General features: G+C 37.7%; 1 protein-coding gene across 5 annotated transcripts in view; it reads right to left on the bottom strand.

The window, feature by feature from the left end:
- LOC110113027 (ATPase family AAA domain-containing protein At1g05910) overlaps positions 1–17,097 on the bottom strand; it is a 39,943-nt gene that overhangs the window by 3,011 nt on the left and 19,835 nt on the right. For 3 of the 5 annotated variants that reach the window (XM_020845437.2, XM_020845436.2, XM_020845438.2), the window contains 8 exons: positions 5,789–5,890; positions 3,778–5,649; positions 3,499–3,687; positions 3,281–3,423; positions 2,028–2,270; positions 1,185–1,371; positions 906–971; positions 557–806 (listed from right to left, as the gene is read on the bottom strand). In XM_020845437.2, coding sequence (XP_020701096.1) covers positions 557–806; positions 906–971; positions 1,185–1,371; positions 2,028–2,270; positions 3,281–3,423; positions 3,499–3,687; positions 3,778–5,649; positions 5,789–5,890 — 3,052 coding nt within the window. Of the gene's footprint in view, positions 1–556; positions 807–905; positions 972–1,184; positions 1,372–2,027; positions 2,271–3,280; positions 3,424–3,498; positions 3,688–3,777; positions 5,650–5,788; positions 5,891–8,232; positions 8,239–17,097 lie in introns of those variants that run through there. The other 2 variants (XM_020845440.2, XM_020845439.2) reach the window with 2 other exon arrangements.

Below are 17,097 nucleotides of genomic sequence, written 5' to 3'. Positions count from 1 at the left end.
ATACCTTTCTTGAAACATTGGCAAACATAAACAATAATATTAAAACAAAGGCACACAAATTTTTCTCTATCTATGATTCCCGCCCCCTTTGTATCTTTCTTCTAAAAAAATTTTAAGTTTTAAGGGTGTAATTGTGTCAATGTGTAAAGTCTAGCGTTTGTCAATGAAAAGTGTCTTTAAGTTGTAATATTTACATTTATATTTATGTTTTAACAAAATAAGATATGAGTCCTTGCAATCTGTTTTTTTGGTAGCGTCATAAGAGCCAGATGAATTCCCGGACATTACCTATTATCAGGACTAGTTTCCAACTCAGTTTTGGCGAAAAAAGTGATGAAGGAAATCAATTGCTAGCAAAATCGACAGATCTATTTGATATTTCTACCTTTTATTGTAATCTACTTGGATCTTATTAGAGAATGAGCATTAAAAACAAACATTACTTCAATGCATCATAACATCCAGCATTCAAAAGAGTCCGCTGGCATTTCAAAGAAAAAGTAGATAATTTTAATCATCAAATACTGATCAAATAATTAAAATTAAAAAAAATTACCTGGTTGCTCATTGTCTACATTTTTTCTTGGCTTTTTTAACGCATCATAACTTTGTGACAAGTTCACTTCTGGCTGCGCGTGGCGAAGGCGTGCACTCGATCTAGTAACAGCAGTAAGTTGAACAACAGGTGCTGATGGAATACTCAATCCACAAACATCATCTGGTATATGAATTGGGCCGCCTTGTGCAGCAATTTTGTCACAGGATAAGACCAAAGCTGGGTCCATTTGTGATAACATACCTTGCACCTGAAAAATGATATTAGCCCTTTATTAGAATGACAAATGGCACTTTCCAAAGTTTGATTCCATAGGTATAGTAAATAAATAAATAAATTCGGATCGTACCGCATCACGGAGCTCGTAAGCCTTGCTAACAATCCTAGCACCATTATAATCATCTCCATTAAAAACCTAAACAAGATTCAATCAAAAGAATTATGAGTTGAGAAGAATAAGCAACCATGAAAAGCACATTTCCTTGTCACAGAAAGATTTCAAAACTGCAGATGCTTATAATCAAGTACAAATGACTCCCAATCAACTGAATTGATACTAAAATAGAGTAAAAAAACAACAAAAGGATTCATTTGTGCAAGTTGTATGTTCTAGAACAGAGAAACATACCTTAGCATTCATGACAATTAGGTCAACGTCTTGTACAAAGAATGAAAGAGTAGAATACTGTCCAGAGTCCACTCTCTGCAAAATAGTAGCCATATCTATGGGATTCTGGATGATGGAACGATAGTTTGGAGCATCTTCATCTGAGACTGGGTAGTGAAACATACTGAACCGTTTATCATACAAAATCCTGATCAAAGAGATATGTTGTTCAGATAAATTCATACTAGTCTTTAGAAATGTAATATAACAATAATATGAATTTTTTTAACCTTGAGAATACTTTCCAACCTTATAGATAGGATCAATATTTTATTCATTCTCGTGTTTTCAAAAAAAAAAATGCAATTGATTTGCACTAAACTCAAGTGCTCATTTTCTTCATCATAATAAAGATAAAGACTCAACTAACCACCCACAGTTTCACATATTATAACTAGGTTAACTGATCCATGAAGATAATAAATCCAATTTACTTTGTCAGGGTTTTTCACCTTGGCTCCCAGTTTGTTCATTTTTCAAGGTCATCATGCATTAGATCCCTAGATAATGTTCCCTTTTTAACCTTATTTTCTATTGTCAAGAAAGCTCATAATTTTCCATCTTATTTGATTGAAATTTTTTTTGTGAAATTGCAAATATCAACTTCCAAGATATATGTTAGCAATATTGTCTTCATTGTACTGAGAAATGGCCTGAAGATGCCATATGCATTCTTAGAACAAGTTTTCACCAATAAATGAGCGCTCAAATAACTCCGGACTACCAATAAGTTGGAATAACTGAAATACATAATTTATTACTTGGCTTGTAATTTGCCTCTGCAAGTATGACTGAACAGCATACCGGTTACAAACATCACGGAGGCACATACGCAACCGGCGGAGGGAATGTTGCTCAGCTTCTGCCTTGGCCCTCAACTCAGATGTTTTAGGGTGACTTGGTTCCTTTGGTGCCTTCTGAAGCTCAGGAACGGAGGCTGACTCTTTAGATTTTCTTGCTGATACTTTTGGGATGGAGAAGATGGTTTCAACAACTTGCTCTACAAACTTGGACCTATCTTCTACGGTTGGTCTGTCCACTGCATACCTATTACATTAAAAGGTAGCATCAGTAGAAAATTAAAGCTTACAAATATTAGAATGCAAATATGCGAGTGGAACATACAGAAAATATACACTTCCAAATTTGATGATTTATCTACAGTAATTAGGAATGTGACAAATCATGTTAGAGGTGTAAGTGAGCCGAGCCGGCTCGCGAGTCGACTCAAGCTTGACTCGTTTATCGGCTCGTAAGTCAAACTTATCGATATCACAAGTCGAGCTTGAGCTCAAACTTGAGTTCGTTTATTAAACGAGCTCGAGTTTGAGCTTGATGAAACTCAACTCGCAGGTTGGCTCGAAGCGCTACAGGAATGCGGGACTCGGACCGTTATAGGAATGCAGGACTCGGACCGTCGGACGACGCGGAGGCGGACTCAGACCGAGGCGGACTCAGACCGTCAATCTTGCGTGCGGACTGCGGAACTTGGACCGTCATACGACTTGCTCAGTTGCGGAAGGCGGACGATACGGAACCAAACCCGGATTGTCGAGGCTAGCGAGCCATCTTGAGCTCGTTTATAGTGGGACGAGCTCGACCTGAGCTCGAGTTTGAGTCGACTTTCTGACTGACGAGCATAGCTCGATAGTGCCATTACTTGACTCAACTCGTTTACACCCCTAAATCATGTAAAGATGGACATCAAATATTGCACAAAGATGAATGTTTTAAACAATAAAAATCCCATCCACAACTAATTATTTTTTAATAAGCAACCAATTTCCCACAAATTTGTAGGAAAAAAAACTTAGAATACTCAAACACGCCAAAGGATTATCTTTAATCTGGTGAAAAAAAAAAAGATAATTTACAAGGAATTCTTCCTCAAAAGACCCTCAAAGGTGCTAGAGGGGATGAAAGAGGCATAAGAACCCCATTTAAGTTGAGCCTTCCTCACATAATCTTTAAGAAATTAACATTCTAAGTCTCTTAAAACTCCTTCTCACCCTTATTATAACAACACATGATACAGAAATGATGGATAGAGAGCATACACAGTGCGAGGAGAGAATATGTAAGTTGAATCTCCATCTAGCTCTGACAATGGTTCTGAGGATGTTCCCAATAATATGACAGGAAGCTGTGATGGTAATTCCTCCAAAAGGGTCATCAAGACAGCCTTGAGCTGTTGATGAGCCTGACAAATAAAAGCACGTGAACCATATTAAGGAATACTCTGACATTTTTTAAGATTAATTATATAAGTGCTTACCGTTTCCCACCACAGTTGAAACTGAGGCAAGAAAAGAACCGATGGGGTTGTTCTTCTTGCTTCACTGAATATATGTACCAAAGCCTCCTCTGGTGTCTTTGCACTTGGATCAGAAAGTAGAGAAGGAAGCCCAAGAGAATGAACTGGAAATTTCTCCAATTCATGCAATATAGCAGGCCCAATATGATCCTAAACAAGAAGAATATAAATAAATCTAAACAATGGCATCAAAATTAAACTTAGAGTGATATCATATGAAAAGGTTTTCCAGACAAATACCAGCCCAGAACTTTCATCACCACAAATCAGGAGACGGGGCCTATAAACAAGAGGGATTGTAGGACCATAGGAGAAAACAGATAGCCTGCTGATATCTGAATTTGAAAGAAAAGGAAATATTTCACCTATATGCTTCATGATTCTCTGGAGATGACTTTGTAAAAATGAAGAAACAATGGGGGATAGTGGCCTTGAATGCACGATTGAACCCCTGTGAGCCGCAGGAGTGATTGTAGACATAGCTTCCAGGAAATGAAACTTTTGCACATTAATAGAATTGACATCTATGATGAACTTTTCATCACTAGTGTAGACTTGAGGATACTTCTCACGGAATGCCCTGATGGCAGCTTCTGTGCATAAAGCTTTCAAATCAGCTCCGCAATATCCTACACAACTAGCTGCAAGTTCCCCTTTTAGCTCTTCTGAAGGATGTTCCTTCCATTTTCGCGTATGAATGTCCAATATTTCTGCACGTGCCTTGCAGCTAGGAAGGGGAAAGTTAAATTCTCGATCGAATCGGCCAGGACGACGCAATGCTCCATCAATAGCATCAATCCTATTAGTTGCCCCTATCAAAACAACTTGTCCGCGTGAATCAAGACCATCCATTAAAGCAAGTAGAGTTGAAACAATAGAATTGTGAATCTGTTCCTGCTTGCTGGACCTAACTGGTGCAAGGCCATCTATTTCATCAAAAAAGATTATTGATGGCTGATTTTTTTGAGCTTCCTCAAAAAGTAATTTCAGCTGCCTCTCTGCTTCTCCAACCCATTTGCTAAGAACATCAGCTCCCTTCCGCATATAAAAGCTAACTTTCTGACCAGCCTTTGAGGCAGCACAAGCTAGTGCCCTAGCAATCAATGTTTTACCTGTGCCTGGAGGGCCACAAAGCAGGACTCCTCTAGGGGGAGTAATGCTATAGTTTGCAAAGAAATCAGGGTAAAGTAAGGGGAAGAAAACCATTTCTTTTAATGCATCAATGTATTCTGACAGGCCTCCTATGTCATCAAAACTTATATTTTCATCAACCTGCAAAGGCTGAACATCTGCCCCTCCCTTTGAACTTGGTCCAGCAGTTTGAACACCTGAAGTAAGAGAGGCCAATGTGTCACCTTGATGAGCCCAACCAGATGCTGCAACATTCAAACCCCATGCTGATGTTCCATGCATATCAAGACCACCAAAGAGCCATGGAGCTCCACCTTTTCCACTCCGCATCCATGGTATAGCTGGGCCTTCGTCTAACTCATCCACAAGAAGAGAATCATCTGAATCATCAACTCTTGAAAAACGATGCTTCTTGTGAACTCGAGGCCCTCCTTTCCTTGCATCCTTGTTGTTTTTGGTACCCATTCCATGATGCAGTATCCTGCGAGGTGTTTGTTTTCCTTCCTTGTCAAGTGTCGATCTTCTAACCTCTGCACGATCCCGCAAATCATATCTCCTCCTCCCATCCTGTTCTTCAACATCTTCATCATCCTCATCTAGTTCTACCTCATCACCTCCATCACCATCAGCTTCATCCTCCCCATCATCCTCAACAGCATTTCCATTTTCTGCTTCATCCTGCTCCTCTTCCTGTTCTTCTTGTTCTTCCGAACTTTCATGTTCATCTTCAGATTGTTGGTATCGTTGAACTGCTGTCCCTCCAACAGATTTTCTCGGTCGGAGGCCTTCACGTCGTGGAAGACTCCTAGAATTCAGCATTCCCCTACTCCTAGGGTAGGCAGACAATTCGTTATGGCTAGGATTCTCACGTTGTGGAAGACTCTTAGAGTTCCGTATCTTCCTATCCCTGGGGGAGATGGACAGTTCATCATGGCTGGCATTGTTCTCTACCTTGCTTCTAGAAGAACGATACTTCGGGGCCTGCATTGAAACATTACTATTAGTTTCAAAACAAACACTAGAAGAACAACATGAAAGGTGTTAGCATGAAGTTCCTAAACAATCAAGCCAGTAACGGACCTCTATAAAATTCTACACATGGGAGAGTTCAAAACCTCACCATTAAATCATCATCTGTTCTGGAACTGTCTGTTTCATACTCCTCTAGATTAATAGAAAGTTTTCTTTTCCTTGTAGAGCGGCGAAGATTTTTTGCAACAGGCTGCAGTCGGAAATTTTTATTATAAGATTGGCAGTACTATTTGTAAGAAAATAAGTTGATGCTTGGCTAATTAGTTTTATATTATCACCTAAAGAATAATTTAGATATATACATTAGATTTCACAGCATATTGCAACAGATAGCTAAATAATTGCTTGACACGGCCCACAATCAAAAGCAGCATGACAAAGTTTATCAGAAAATTTATTGCGTAATTGATAAAAACAAGCTTGAAATTTTACATACAAATATATGTAACTTTGATAGAGAACAAAAAACAAATCAAGCAGTCAAATGGGTATAAATCTTTCATACATAAAGTGAGATTTTGACATTTTGGCAGAAGATATACATAATTGTCCAAAAGGGACATTTTTTGGTAACTAGGATGGTTAACTTCAAAGGTTAAGCTTCTTCAATAAATAGCTTTTTAAAATAATAAATATTTTAAAAATCCAAATAATCATTCAAGCCTGCTCGCCACCTCGGAAACCGAGCCTAACCAAGCTCGAGTTTGAGCTCGCAGCTCAATAAGCTCGGCTTGCGAGCTCATTATCGAGTCTAGTTCGAGCCGACTTAGCTCACTTACACCCCTAGATCCAAATATCCTTCTGCATCATCTGATTTTTTGGGACTGTAAATATCAGTCTACTCCAATGAGCCCAAAACGGATCCAAAATGTATTCTGCATAGTCTGATTTTTCGGGATTGTGACTTCAGTCTACTCCATATATTTCATTTGCTTTCCTCGCCTATTGATTCCCAGGCGTTTTTTTCCTAAATTTCCTTCCACGGCCTCTGTTTCCCGAGACTGAAGCAAGCGGGCAACACTTTCACTTTCCTTCTTTGATTTCTTCGGTTAACATTGCAGTAAATTCAATTTTTTGACTGCCTTGTGAGTTGTGAAAAACCAAGAGCTTTTTTGCATGGAAATTTTAAAAAACTGCTGGAATTCACGAGTGTCTGGAAACATGTTGTATTTGATTATATTCTAATGGATTCTAAAAAGTATTTGGGTCATTTAGGGTTATACATAGGACTCCTAAGAAATAAAATTCATTAAAAAATTAGTGAAATAAAGTTACAATTTTTTCTCAATTCTTGTGTGTTGCTTGATGCGAATTATTTGTACTCTTAATATATCTTGACAATTACTTCTTAAGTGAGTCTCCTAATATTGTGGTAATACCAGAATCTTCTATAGGTTATTTTTATACTTGTTCTAACTATTAACTTATGTAATGTTTGGTATATGTGATTGAAGTTTTGCTGTGTAAGGCATGTCAAATTTTAACTGTTGCTAAATTTTATATTTTCCTCAATTTTCTTATGAGATTTCAAATTTTGGCAGCTATTGTATAACTATTTGAAATGAAAAAAAGTGTATTTGTTCTTTTTGAGTTGAATGTGACAAATTTTGCTATAATTGAGAGTTAATAATATGTTAATTGTGTTTTTTGTATTTTATTGAGCATCTCATCCTATGTTACATTTTATATTAATTTTTGCACTCAATTTCTTCAAGAACGATAAAAATTTGAATGTGCTATAGTGCTAGACAAAGGAAACAAAAAAGAAAAACCACAATAAAGAAGTGCCACCCGTCTGCTATAGTTCAGGGAAAATAGTGATTGTAGAAGGAAAATGAGACAAAAATGTCAATGACATGGTCTCCGGAATCAAAATTCATATCAAGCAAAGCTAAGAAGCCAAAGATGGCAAAGAATGAGCGTGAAATACATAGAGCTGGCTGAAGCTACTATCACAAGAAAATTAGAGAATGCAGAAGGCAAGCTGGTACAGTCCTAGGAAAGGAAAGATATGACATTCCCAAATTTTTTTCTTAGGAAAGCAAACTTATTGTATTTGTGCCTTTTGATATTATATATAGGCATGAAAAATTCATTGAATTTTGAGTAATGAAAAAAAAAATAGTTTTCTTCATTCTTTCATATCCACTCTAAGCTTGTTGAAAAACTTTGTAAACTCATTATTGATAGTGAAAGATTTATTAAGACGAAGGATAGTTTGGAAGATGATAAATGATGCTTTTCGGCTTCACTAATAGATGAGTTCATGAGAATCACGAAACCTTATATGAGAAAATTTATTATTTTATGCTTTGACAACATTTTGATTGACTAATCTAGATAGAATCATTTAGTACATCTTAGGAAAGTGTTTGAAAATTTGCAAAACAAAAAACTACATTTAAATCTGAAGAAGTATTGCATTGTCATTTATCACGTGTTTTATTTATAGTTCCTGTGGAATGGATTATTTGTTGACCTTGTTCAGGTTAATGCGATCAGACATGACATAACCTACAATTCACCAAAGACTCTAAATGAGGCTTTATCCAGACTTTTGGATGTTGAGAGATATTATGAAAATTCTATAATAACTGCTAATCAAGTATTCAAGAACCAAAAGAAATATCTTTATATTCCGCTCAAAAACTTGTCAAACACAAAGTGAAACAAAAATTATACAAGATTACATATAATCTTGTTAAAGAAATTAGTTTTATGAATTTCCTTCTAAAGATGTTTCAGACATAGTGGATCATTTATTATTACAAGAAGAATCTACATCATATTTTAATAAATTTGAATGGGCGCCGCCTACCTAAGAAGTTAGATATGAACTTGAACTTTATCTTTAAACAAGATGTAAGATATTCATATAGCAATAAATGTTAAGCATGTAATCAGCCATGTTGCCATTCACACCCAAAAAGACAGCTTAGTCATTGGTCTGCATGGTGAGCAAATCTCAGAAGATTAACCCTAAGCCTCTAGGGACTTCCCACCAATCCAAGCGTGAGGGCTCTCAAGAGGAGCCCTCTCAATCTTTAAACAAAATCATGCTAAATGACATCACTCTTAATAGACTCATAGAAGGAGCTTCATTTACCCGACAAGAAAGATCAAAAGGAGCCAATGGTGGTTTCGAAATAAAATGTCCCAAGCTCGGTAGCAACTAAGATGAATAATGAATCTAAAGGAGAAGCAAGTACAATCAAGGTTGTGAAAATCAAACCAGACTAGAACAAGAACAAGTAAAAGTTCAATGGTTCGACGAGAGTTGAACCAAATGACATAATAAAAATTAAAATTATTTAAATAACATTTAAATGAAAAAATAATAACATAATAATTATATAACAATGTAAATTTGTGGCTGTGAATTTGACTTTTAATAGAACACAATGGAGAAAAATGATTCATGCAGCTGACCCCACGTAGTGGGAAAAAGGCTTGTTGATGTTGTTGTTGTAAATTTGTGACTAAAAAATAAATAAAATTCTTACACAAATAATATCTTTTATAAATTTAAATGTAAATATCTTCAATTTTAAATTTAATTCATATTTAATATAAATTTAGTCACATATAAGCTTATAAATTTAATATAATTATTATTAATTTATATTATATATTTAAATATTGTTGTTGTTGTAAATTTGTGACTAAAAAATAAATAAAATTCTTACACAAATAATATCTTTTATAAATTTAAATGTAAATATCTTCAATTTTAAATTTAATTCATATTTAATATAAATTTAGTCACATATAAGCTTATAAATTTAATATAATTATTATTAATTTATATTATATATTTAAATATAATGTACACCAAATTCAAATTATAAATTTAGATCTATATATTATTGATGCTAGATTATTTATCATTAATAAATAGATAAAAAATTAAATTTTTACAATGTATAGTTAAATAAATAAAACTTAAATATTAATTATGTTGCACGGATACTCCTATTTACGAGGCGTGTTGTATCGGACACGTTTCGGATACAGATAAGCCTCCGATACGGCACGGATACGTGTCGGATACGACTTTGTCGTATCCAATTAAAATACTATTTAAATTTGACTGGACAAGCGTATCTCCTATTAAAAAAAACACATAGCCGTAATTTACCCTATTCTTTTCGGCTTTCCACCGTTTCCGCTCAATATACATATTCATTTATGCGGCTGAAACATTTCAAAGAGCTAGGTTTTTCGTTTCCACACAAGTGTTCATCTTCTTCGTTATAGTTGAAGGAGCGGCTCGATGACGCGAGCATAGAAGCAACTCCAGGATCATCCTTGTCGACAAAGAGGCTTGACGACCGCGAGCAATTAAAAGTCGATAGGATCATCCTTCGTGGATGCGAGCGGCTTGACAACGCGAACAGTGAAGGCGACGTGAGCAGTGAATGCTTTCGTTTTCTCATCGTTCTTCCTTCATTCTTAATCATAGGCTACGGTATCGAAGCCGGTAATCATGAAACCTCGGTATCGCTTGGTACCCAGAACGTACTGGAACTCAGTATTGCCGGTACTAGTCGATACCACTAGCGTACTGGAACCGGTACGCTTGGTATTGAACATCGGTACGTCCGGTAACTTACCTGCGTATTGCTCGGTACTACTCGGTACCGAGCGGTATTGGAACTCAGTACTGGTCGGTATTGGAACTCGATACTGCTCGGTATTGGAACTCGGTACCGCTTGGTATTGGAACTCGGTACCGCTCGGTATTGCTCGGTACCGCTCGGTATTGCTCGGTATTGCTCGGTACAGCTCGGTATTGCTCAGCACCGCTCGGTATTGGAACTCAGTATCGCTCGGTATTGCTCGGTACCGCTCGGTATTGCTCAGTACAGCTCGGTATTGCTCGGTATAGAGGGGTACCGAATGGTACCAAGTGGCACCGAGAAGCTAAAACATGCTCGGTACCGCTTGGTATCTTTTCATAAAAACAACTTTAAAAATAAACAACACTTCAAAATTACTCTTTCAGGTCGAACCCCGCCAGGGAGCAGCGCCCCCTTGGACCCCCGGCAGAGTCGCAACATATCTACACTTTCACTTAAATTTTTTCATGTTTCAAATTCATATGTTTTTATTGTATAAATCCTTTGTAGGATAATGAGCTCTAGTGGAGTAGGAATTGGTTTTGATGATGGTCCATCAGAAATCAATATTGAAGATAACAAACCTCTATGGAGTTATGTTACAAAAATAGGTAAATCATCAGAAGGGGGAGGCAATATTGCATTCAAATGCAATTTTTGTAATGCAACATACAAAAGATCATATTATAGAGTGAAATCTCATTTGTTGAAGATTAGTGGTCATGGAAAGGCTAGGTATGTAAAAAAGAAGCTTTTAGATGATTTATGGTGGGATGAGATTTAATACATCATAAATTTCACAGAACCAATTTATGAGATGTTGAGAGTAGCTGATACGGATAAGTCTTGTTTACATCTTATTTATGAGATGTGGGATTCAATGCTAGCCAAAGTAAAAGAAATTATATATATACATGAGAGGAAGGCACTTCATGAAGACTCAAGCTTTTGGGATGTTATTTATGATATTCTAGAAGATAGGTGGAGCAAAAGTAATACACCTTTACATTGCTTGGCTCACTCACTAAATCCAAGGTAAATTTCAATATTTTTTCATTATGAATTCATAATTTATTGGAACTCGGTACTGCTCGGTATTGGAACTCAGTATCGCTCGGAAAACTCCAACTTATATGGAAGGATACAATAGGATGTCGGATGTTGCTGGAGATGGATTTGAATCTCTTGAGGATATGGGAATATTAGAAATTGCTAATCTTTCACTTGATGAGCCTGAATTAGAAGCCATGATATTTATTGAAGATGATATAGAAACTCAAAGACAAACCACTGAAGAAGCTAATCCTATCATTCCTTCTATTGAATAGTTGAAATTTCATGTGTTGGACAATTTATCTTCTTGTTTTTGTTTATGTACTAGACATTTAAATATTTAATGCTTATTTTTATTTCAATTTTTTTGTCATTTCAAAAATTACATTTTGATTACTTTCTTAATTTTTATGTATTATTTATATATTATAATGTCGTATCCGCGCCGTATCCGTATCCTGTATTTTTAAGAATTGGCGTGTCCCGTATCCGTACCGTGTCGTACCCGTATCGCTGTATCCGTATTCTTGCAACATTGAATATTATTAATAAAAAATAAATATAATTCATATTATATATATATATATATATATATATATATATATATATATGTATATATATATTAAAATATCTATTTAAAAATATATAGTATATGTGTTGTGAACTTAATAACTTCAACTTGATAATTTAGTCCCACGTTACTTGAGAACATTCTCTTAATATTGTTTATGCAATTTTTTGAGTTTTCATATGTTCCGAACTCACGTTAATTGGTGCATTCATGTGAGAACACCTAGTTTGTGCTTTTTTCACAACTATTAATTATAAGAATTTAATGCTTATTATTATTATTATTATTATTATGCAGGACTACATATGAATGCGATCAATTCATTAGGAATTTGCACAATTCTTGATTGGAATGAAATAAAAGAAAACTAATAGCAGTTCAAAACAATGAGATAAAACGAATAAGGGGTCACATCCGCTTAGGATAAATTACATAACCAGAGAGTTAGAAAAAGCTTTCAAAACAATTAGTAAATTACTTAATGTCGTAGTAATAGCTTCAGTACAATCCCTAATCTAACAATGAAAATTAGCAAGCATAAAGACACACTCAAAATCCTAAGTTTACTAAGCTTAGCAGTAGCAGAGAGAGTCATCCTTTGTGACTAAAATCAAGCACAAAATCAAGTTAGACTAAGGAAATATATTAAACAAGGGGAAAACAGAACCTCTCGTCAAGGGGTGGTGGAGATCCTCCACTCGACGCCATCGAAGTGCTCGTCGATGGCTTCTACTAAGGTGTCCAAAATACGCTCCAAGTAGTGCTCGACGGTATGATCAATCATTGGATTCACGTCGAAGAAAGTTGATCATAGAATGTCGGTGAAGCCGTCCTCGTCCCAAGTTAAACCGTAATCAGTTGCTGGATCCGCCATTCATGGGATTTAGGTGACAGATCTCCTCTCCAAAATCTGAGAGCAATTTCAAATTTTGCTCCCAAAACCTTAGAGAAATTTCATATTCCTCTCTTGAGAAAATAGAGATAGGAGAGGGTGGATTTAGTTTGGGACTCAAGTGAGGAGTTAAGGCTGGAGAGGGGCTTTGAAAGAGAGGCAACCCAAGGTGGGACCTTGGGAAATTTCGGCCAGTAGCAGGCTGGAGTTCAAACTCTTCCCAAAGAAAGGCAATGTATCCTGGGTAGACTTTAGGAAAGTCCAATAAGGGAGCCGGCAGGATGAAGGGGGGAATTAGGGATTTATTTCCTAATTCCACTCTCAGATTTTGGAAAGTAATTAAAGGCTTGGGTTTTGAGAATTTCGGCTGGCAAGAGAGAAAATATTTCCAAAGAGAAGAGAGTAGGAGTTAGGAAAGGTTTCCTAATCCTAACCCAAAGAGGGTGGGGCCGGCGGCAATATTGGGGAGAGGGATTTGAGTAATTATTTATTGATTGCTGATTTTGGATACATAAATTAGGAAAGGCAATTTAAATCTCAATCAATTACGAATTGATTGGAAAGGATTTTAATGACTTTCCTAAAATAGATTTTGTGTATTAGGAAATAATTTGAATTTTAAATCATTTGGATTTGCATTCAAACTTAATCCTAAATATTGTTAAATCTATAATAGGAAATAAAGGATGAAAAGGGAGGGAGGGGAAATCCCCTGTGGCCGGCGGCTAGGATTAGGTAGCCGCCGATTTTGGAAGAGGGATGGTGGGGTTGGTTGGGTGATGTGGCCGTGGGATTGAGAGGGGATGAGTGGTTCAGGCGAGGCAAGGGGTATACCGGCGGTGGAGGTAAGGGGGGAAGGTAGGAAAAAGGGATAGAAAATCAAGAGCCATCGGTGATGACTGTTGGGTACGACGAGTGGCCTATCCTATGCTCCACCAAGCTCTCTCTCTCTCTCTCTCTCTCTCTCTCTCTCTCTCTCTCTCAAGCTCTCTCATAAGCTTCAAGAACACAAGTGTAGGAAAATTTTCATAATCATTCATTAACTTCAAAACATAAGGCATGAGGCTATAAATAGCCAAGTACAAGAACTCAAGAAAAGTAAAAGACGATCTTGCCCTTTGGGCTTACATACGACATTCCCCATTAAAAGGATGCGACTGGAAAATAATAAAAAGAAATACATGACGCATGAAAATAGAAAAATACATTAATATGAAAATAATATAAATAACTCAGAAATATAAGGACTCGATCGTGGCCATAGATCGGCGGCCACGCCTCTAATAAACTTTCCATGAGCTCATGTCCCCATCATTCTCCCGGGGTGGGAGAAAACTCAACTCCGTCGAGTAAGTATCTATGGTGCTCTCGTAGGTCTCTAGTGCATCTGGGTCAATCTGTTGCAACTCCTCGTGATCTAGCCACGTATTTTCTGACTCGGGCTTTCCTTTCCACCTGATCAAATACCTCCTTCGTCCACCTTCTCTTGTGGATATGATCTCATCACTCAGGATTGCCTCCACCTGCTCTGTCATGGGTAATTTAGAAATATCTGGTAGTGGAGGTAGGTTTGGGATTTCATAGGGTGGGTTCACACAAGACTGTTTTATCAGTGGATTTGTTGGGTTAAAATCAGGACCTTCATATGCCACCTCTGTTTAAAATTGCACAATTAGAGGCGCGCCTTTGCGCAATTCCTCCCAAAAACGCCTCATAACCTACGCAATTCCAAGTCTTTAAGAGACGTACGCCTCACTGGGACTGAGGCGCGCCTCAGAGGCGCAATTGCGCAATTCCTGGTGAGGCGTACGCTTCACTGGGATAGGGCCCACTCACTTAAAATGAACCCTTTTCTCTCCTTATACCCGAAAGCCTTCAGCAAACCCGACATTTCCCCCTCCCGCACGCTCCAGTTCGCAAAACAGAGATCCCGCACGCCGTCGGCCTCCTTCCCGCCGCTTCTAGAAGTACTCCCGCACGCCGTCGACATTTCCCCCTCCCGCACTCCGGCGAAGTGGAAACTTCCGGCCGCCCTCTAGAAGTACTCCACATTTGATTTTAGGTATGTTTATTAAGTTTAGGGTTATATTTTTCAAGTTTAAGAAAAACTAGGGTTTAGGTTTTTTTGATTTTTTTTTGTGTATTTGGTTTTTTGCTTTAGGAGACATGGTTAGAGGTAAAGAAAAGACGAATACGTCATTGCGGCGTGACCCTTCTTGAGAGGGTATTGAAGAGGGTTTTTGCGGATAGAGGAGAAGCAGAGATGATGCCTGCAGCTGGTGCACGGGGTCCTATGGATCAGCTGGTATTGAAGATGATGATGACATGACATTCATAGATACAATTGGAGAAGAAGATTCACTTGAAGACCCATTTAGTGATGGGATATGATTGCATTTTATATGTTTTTTGTACTTTGGGAGTTTTGTTGAACTAATATTTTGTGATTTTCAACTTTGGGACATGATTTTGTTGCATCTACTTTCTTCCTTTCAAGTATTTCATATATCATTTAGATGTTTTTATTGTAAGATACAATATTGTCATTATTATCCTGCAAAAACCCTTAATTTTTCATTTACGCAATTTTGTCTCCGTGAGGCTTACGCCTCAGACCGCCTCGAGGCTTACGCCTCGCCTCACGGACGAAAACCGCCTCGAGGCTTAATTACGCAATTTTAAACCTTGTATGCCACTAAGTCTTCTATGTTAAAAGATGGATTTATATTGAAATCTGCAGGCAAATATACTACATAGGCATTATCGTTAATTTTCTTAAGTGTTTTGAAAGGTCCCGCACTCTTGGCATGCAACTTCTTAATTGTTCCCGGCGGGAACCGTTCCGGACGAATCCGCACCATCACGGAGTCACCAACCTCAAAAGTTTTAAAGCGTCGTTTCAAATCTACATGTAGTTTATATTCATTATTATTCCTTTCAATTTGTTGTGCAATTTCCTTATAAAGCTCATGCAAATGTGATGCAAATGATGATGCAGACTCAGAAATGCTAAACCTAGAACACATGGGTATCAGATCTAACGGCTGTCTAGGTTTGAACCCGTATACAATTTCAGAAGGACTTAAACCCATGGTCTAGTTAATGGAATTAATATAAGCAAACTCAGCAGTATGCAAAATAGAATCCCAATCTCTAATGTGCTCGCTAACCAACGACCGCAACAAATTACCCAAACTCCTATTAACTACCTCGGTTTGACCATCAGTCTGTGGGTGAAAAGCAGTGGAAAATTGTAGTTTGGTGCCAATTTTCATCCACAGGGTTTTCAAAAAATAGCTAGTGAACTTCACATCCCTGTCCGATACAATGGTTTTGGGCAAACCATGTAATCGAACAACCTCATTAAAGCATAACTTCGCAATATGAGAGGCATCGGATGTTTTGGAACATGAAATGAAATGTGCCATTTTGGAAAACCAGTCAGCTACCACACAAATGACATCGTGCCTACGGAGTGTCTTAAGCAGGCCTAAAATAAAATCCATACTAACATCCTGCCAAGGACAACTGGGGACAGGTAGGGGAGTGTAAAGACCAGTGTTCTGCTTACGTTGCTTAGCAAGTTAGCAGGTGTGACACCGACTAACCAGCCTACCAACATCTCTCTTCAGGCTGGGCCAAAAAAAGCAATACTTCACGGATTCGATAGTCTTGTCCCATCCGAAGTGCCCAGCGAGGCCTCAGACGTGAAGTTCCCAGACCAGAAATTCCCTAAGGGAAGTGCTCGGGATACAATGCCTCGGGGCTTTGAAAAGATAACCATCATCCAATAGGAAATCGTCCACAGCACGTGCTGCCTATGGATAAGAGAGTGTAGGTCTCTTTGAAGTCAGGGTATTCCAAATAATCCCTCTTTATTTGGTCAAATCCCACAACTTCTGCTCTCATTTCAGTGGTGGTCATCATACGACAACTGAGAGCATTGGCAGCCTTATTTTCAACTCCCGCCTTATGTCTGAGGGTATACGTGTATTCCTGAAGGAACTCAACCCATCGACCGTGGCGTGCATTCAACTTTTTTTGGGAGTTGATATAACGCAGAGCTTCGTGATCCGAGAAAATGACGAACTCTTGCGGGAGCAAGTAGTGTCGCCAATAATGAAGAGATTGGATCACGGCGTAGAACTCTTTGTCATACGTGGAATAACGCTGCCGGATATCATTTAGCTTTTCACTGAAGTAAGTTATTGGGTGACCTTCCTAGGAGAGGACTCCAATTCTGACTCCCGAAGCATCGCAAG

Source organism: Dendrobium catenatum, unplaced genomic scaffold (assembly GCF_001605985.2).
Source record: "Dendrobium catenatum unplaced genomic scaffold, ASM160598v2 fragScaff_scaffold_560, whole genome shotgun sequence".
NCBI lineage: Eukaryota > Viridiplantae > Streptophyta > Magnoliopsida > Asparagales > Orchidaceae > Dendrobium > Dendrobium catenatum.
Note: the sequence above shows the minus strand (reverse complement) of the source record. Positions and strands in the feature narration are given on the sequence as shown.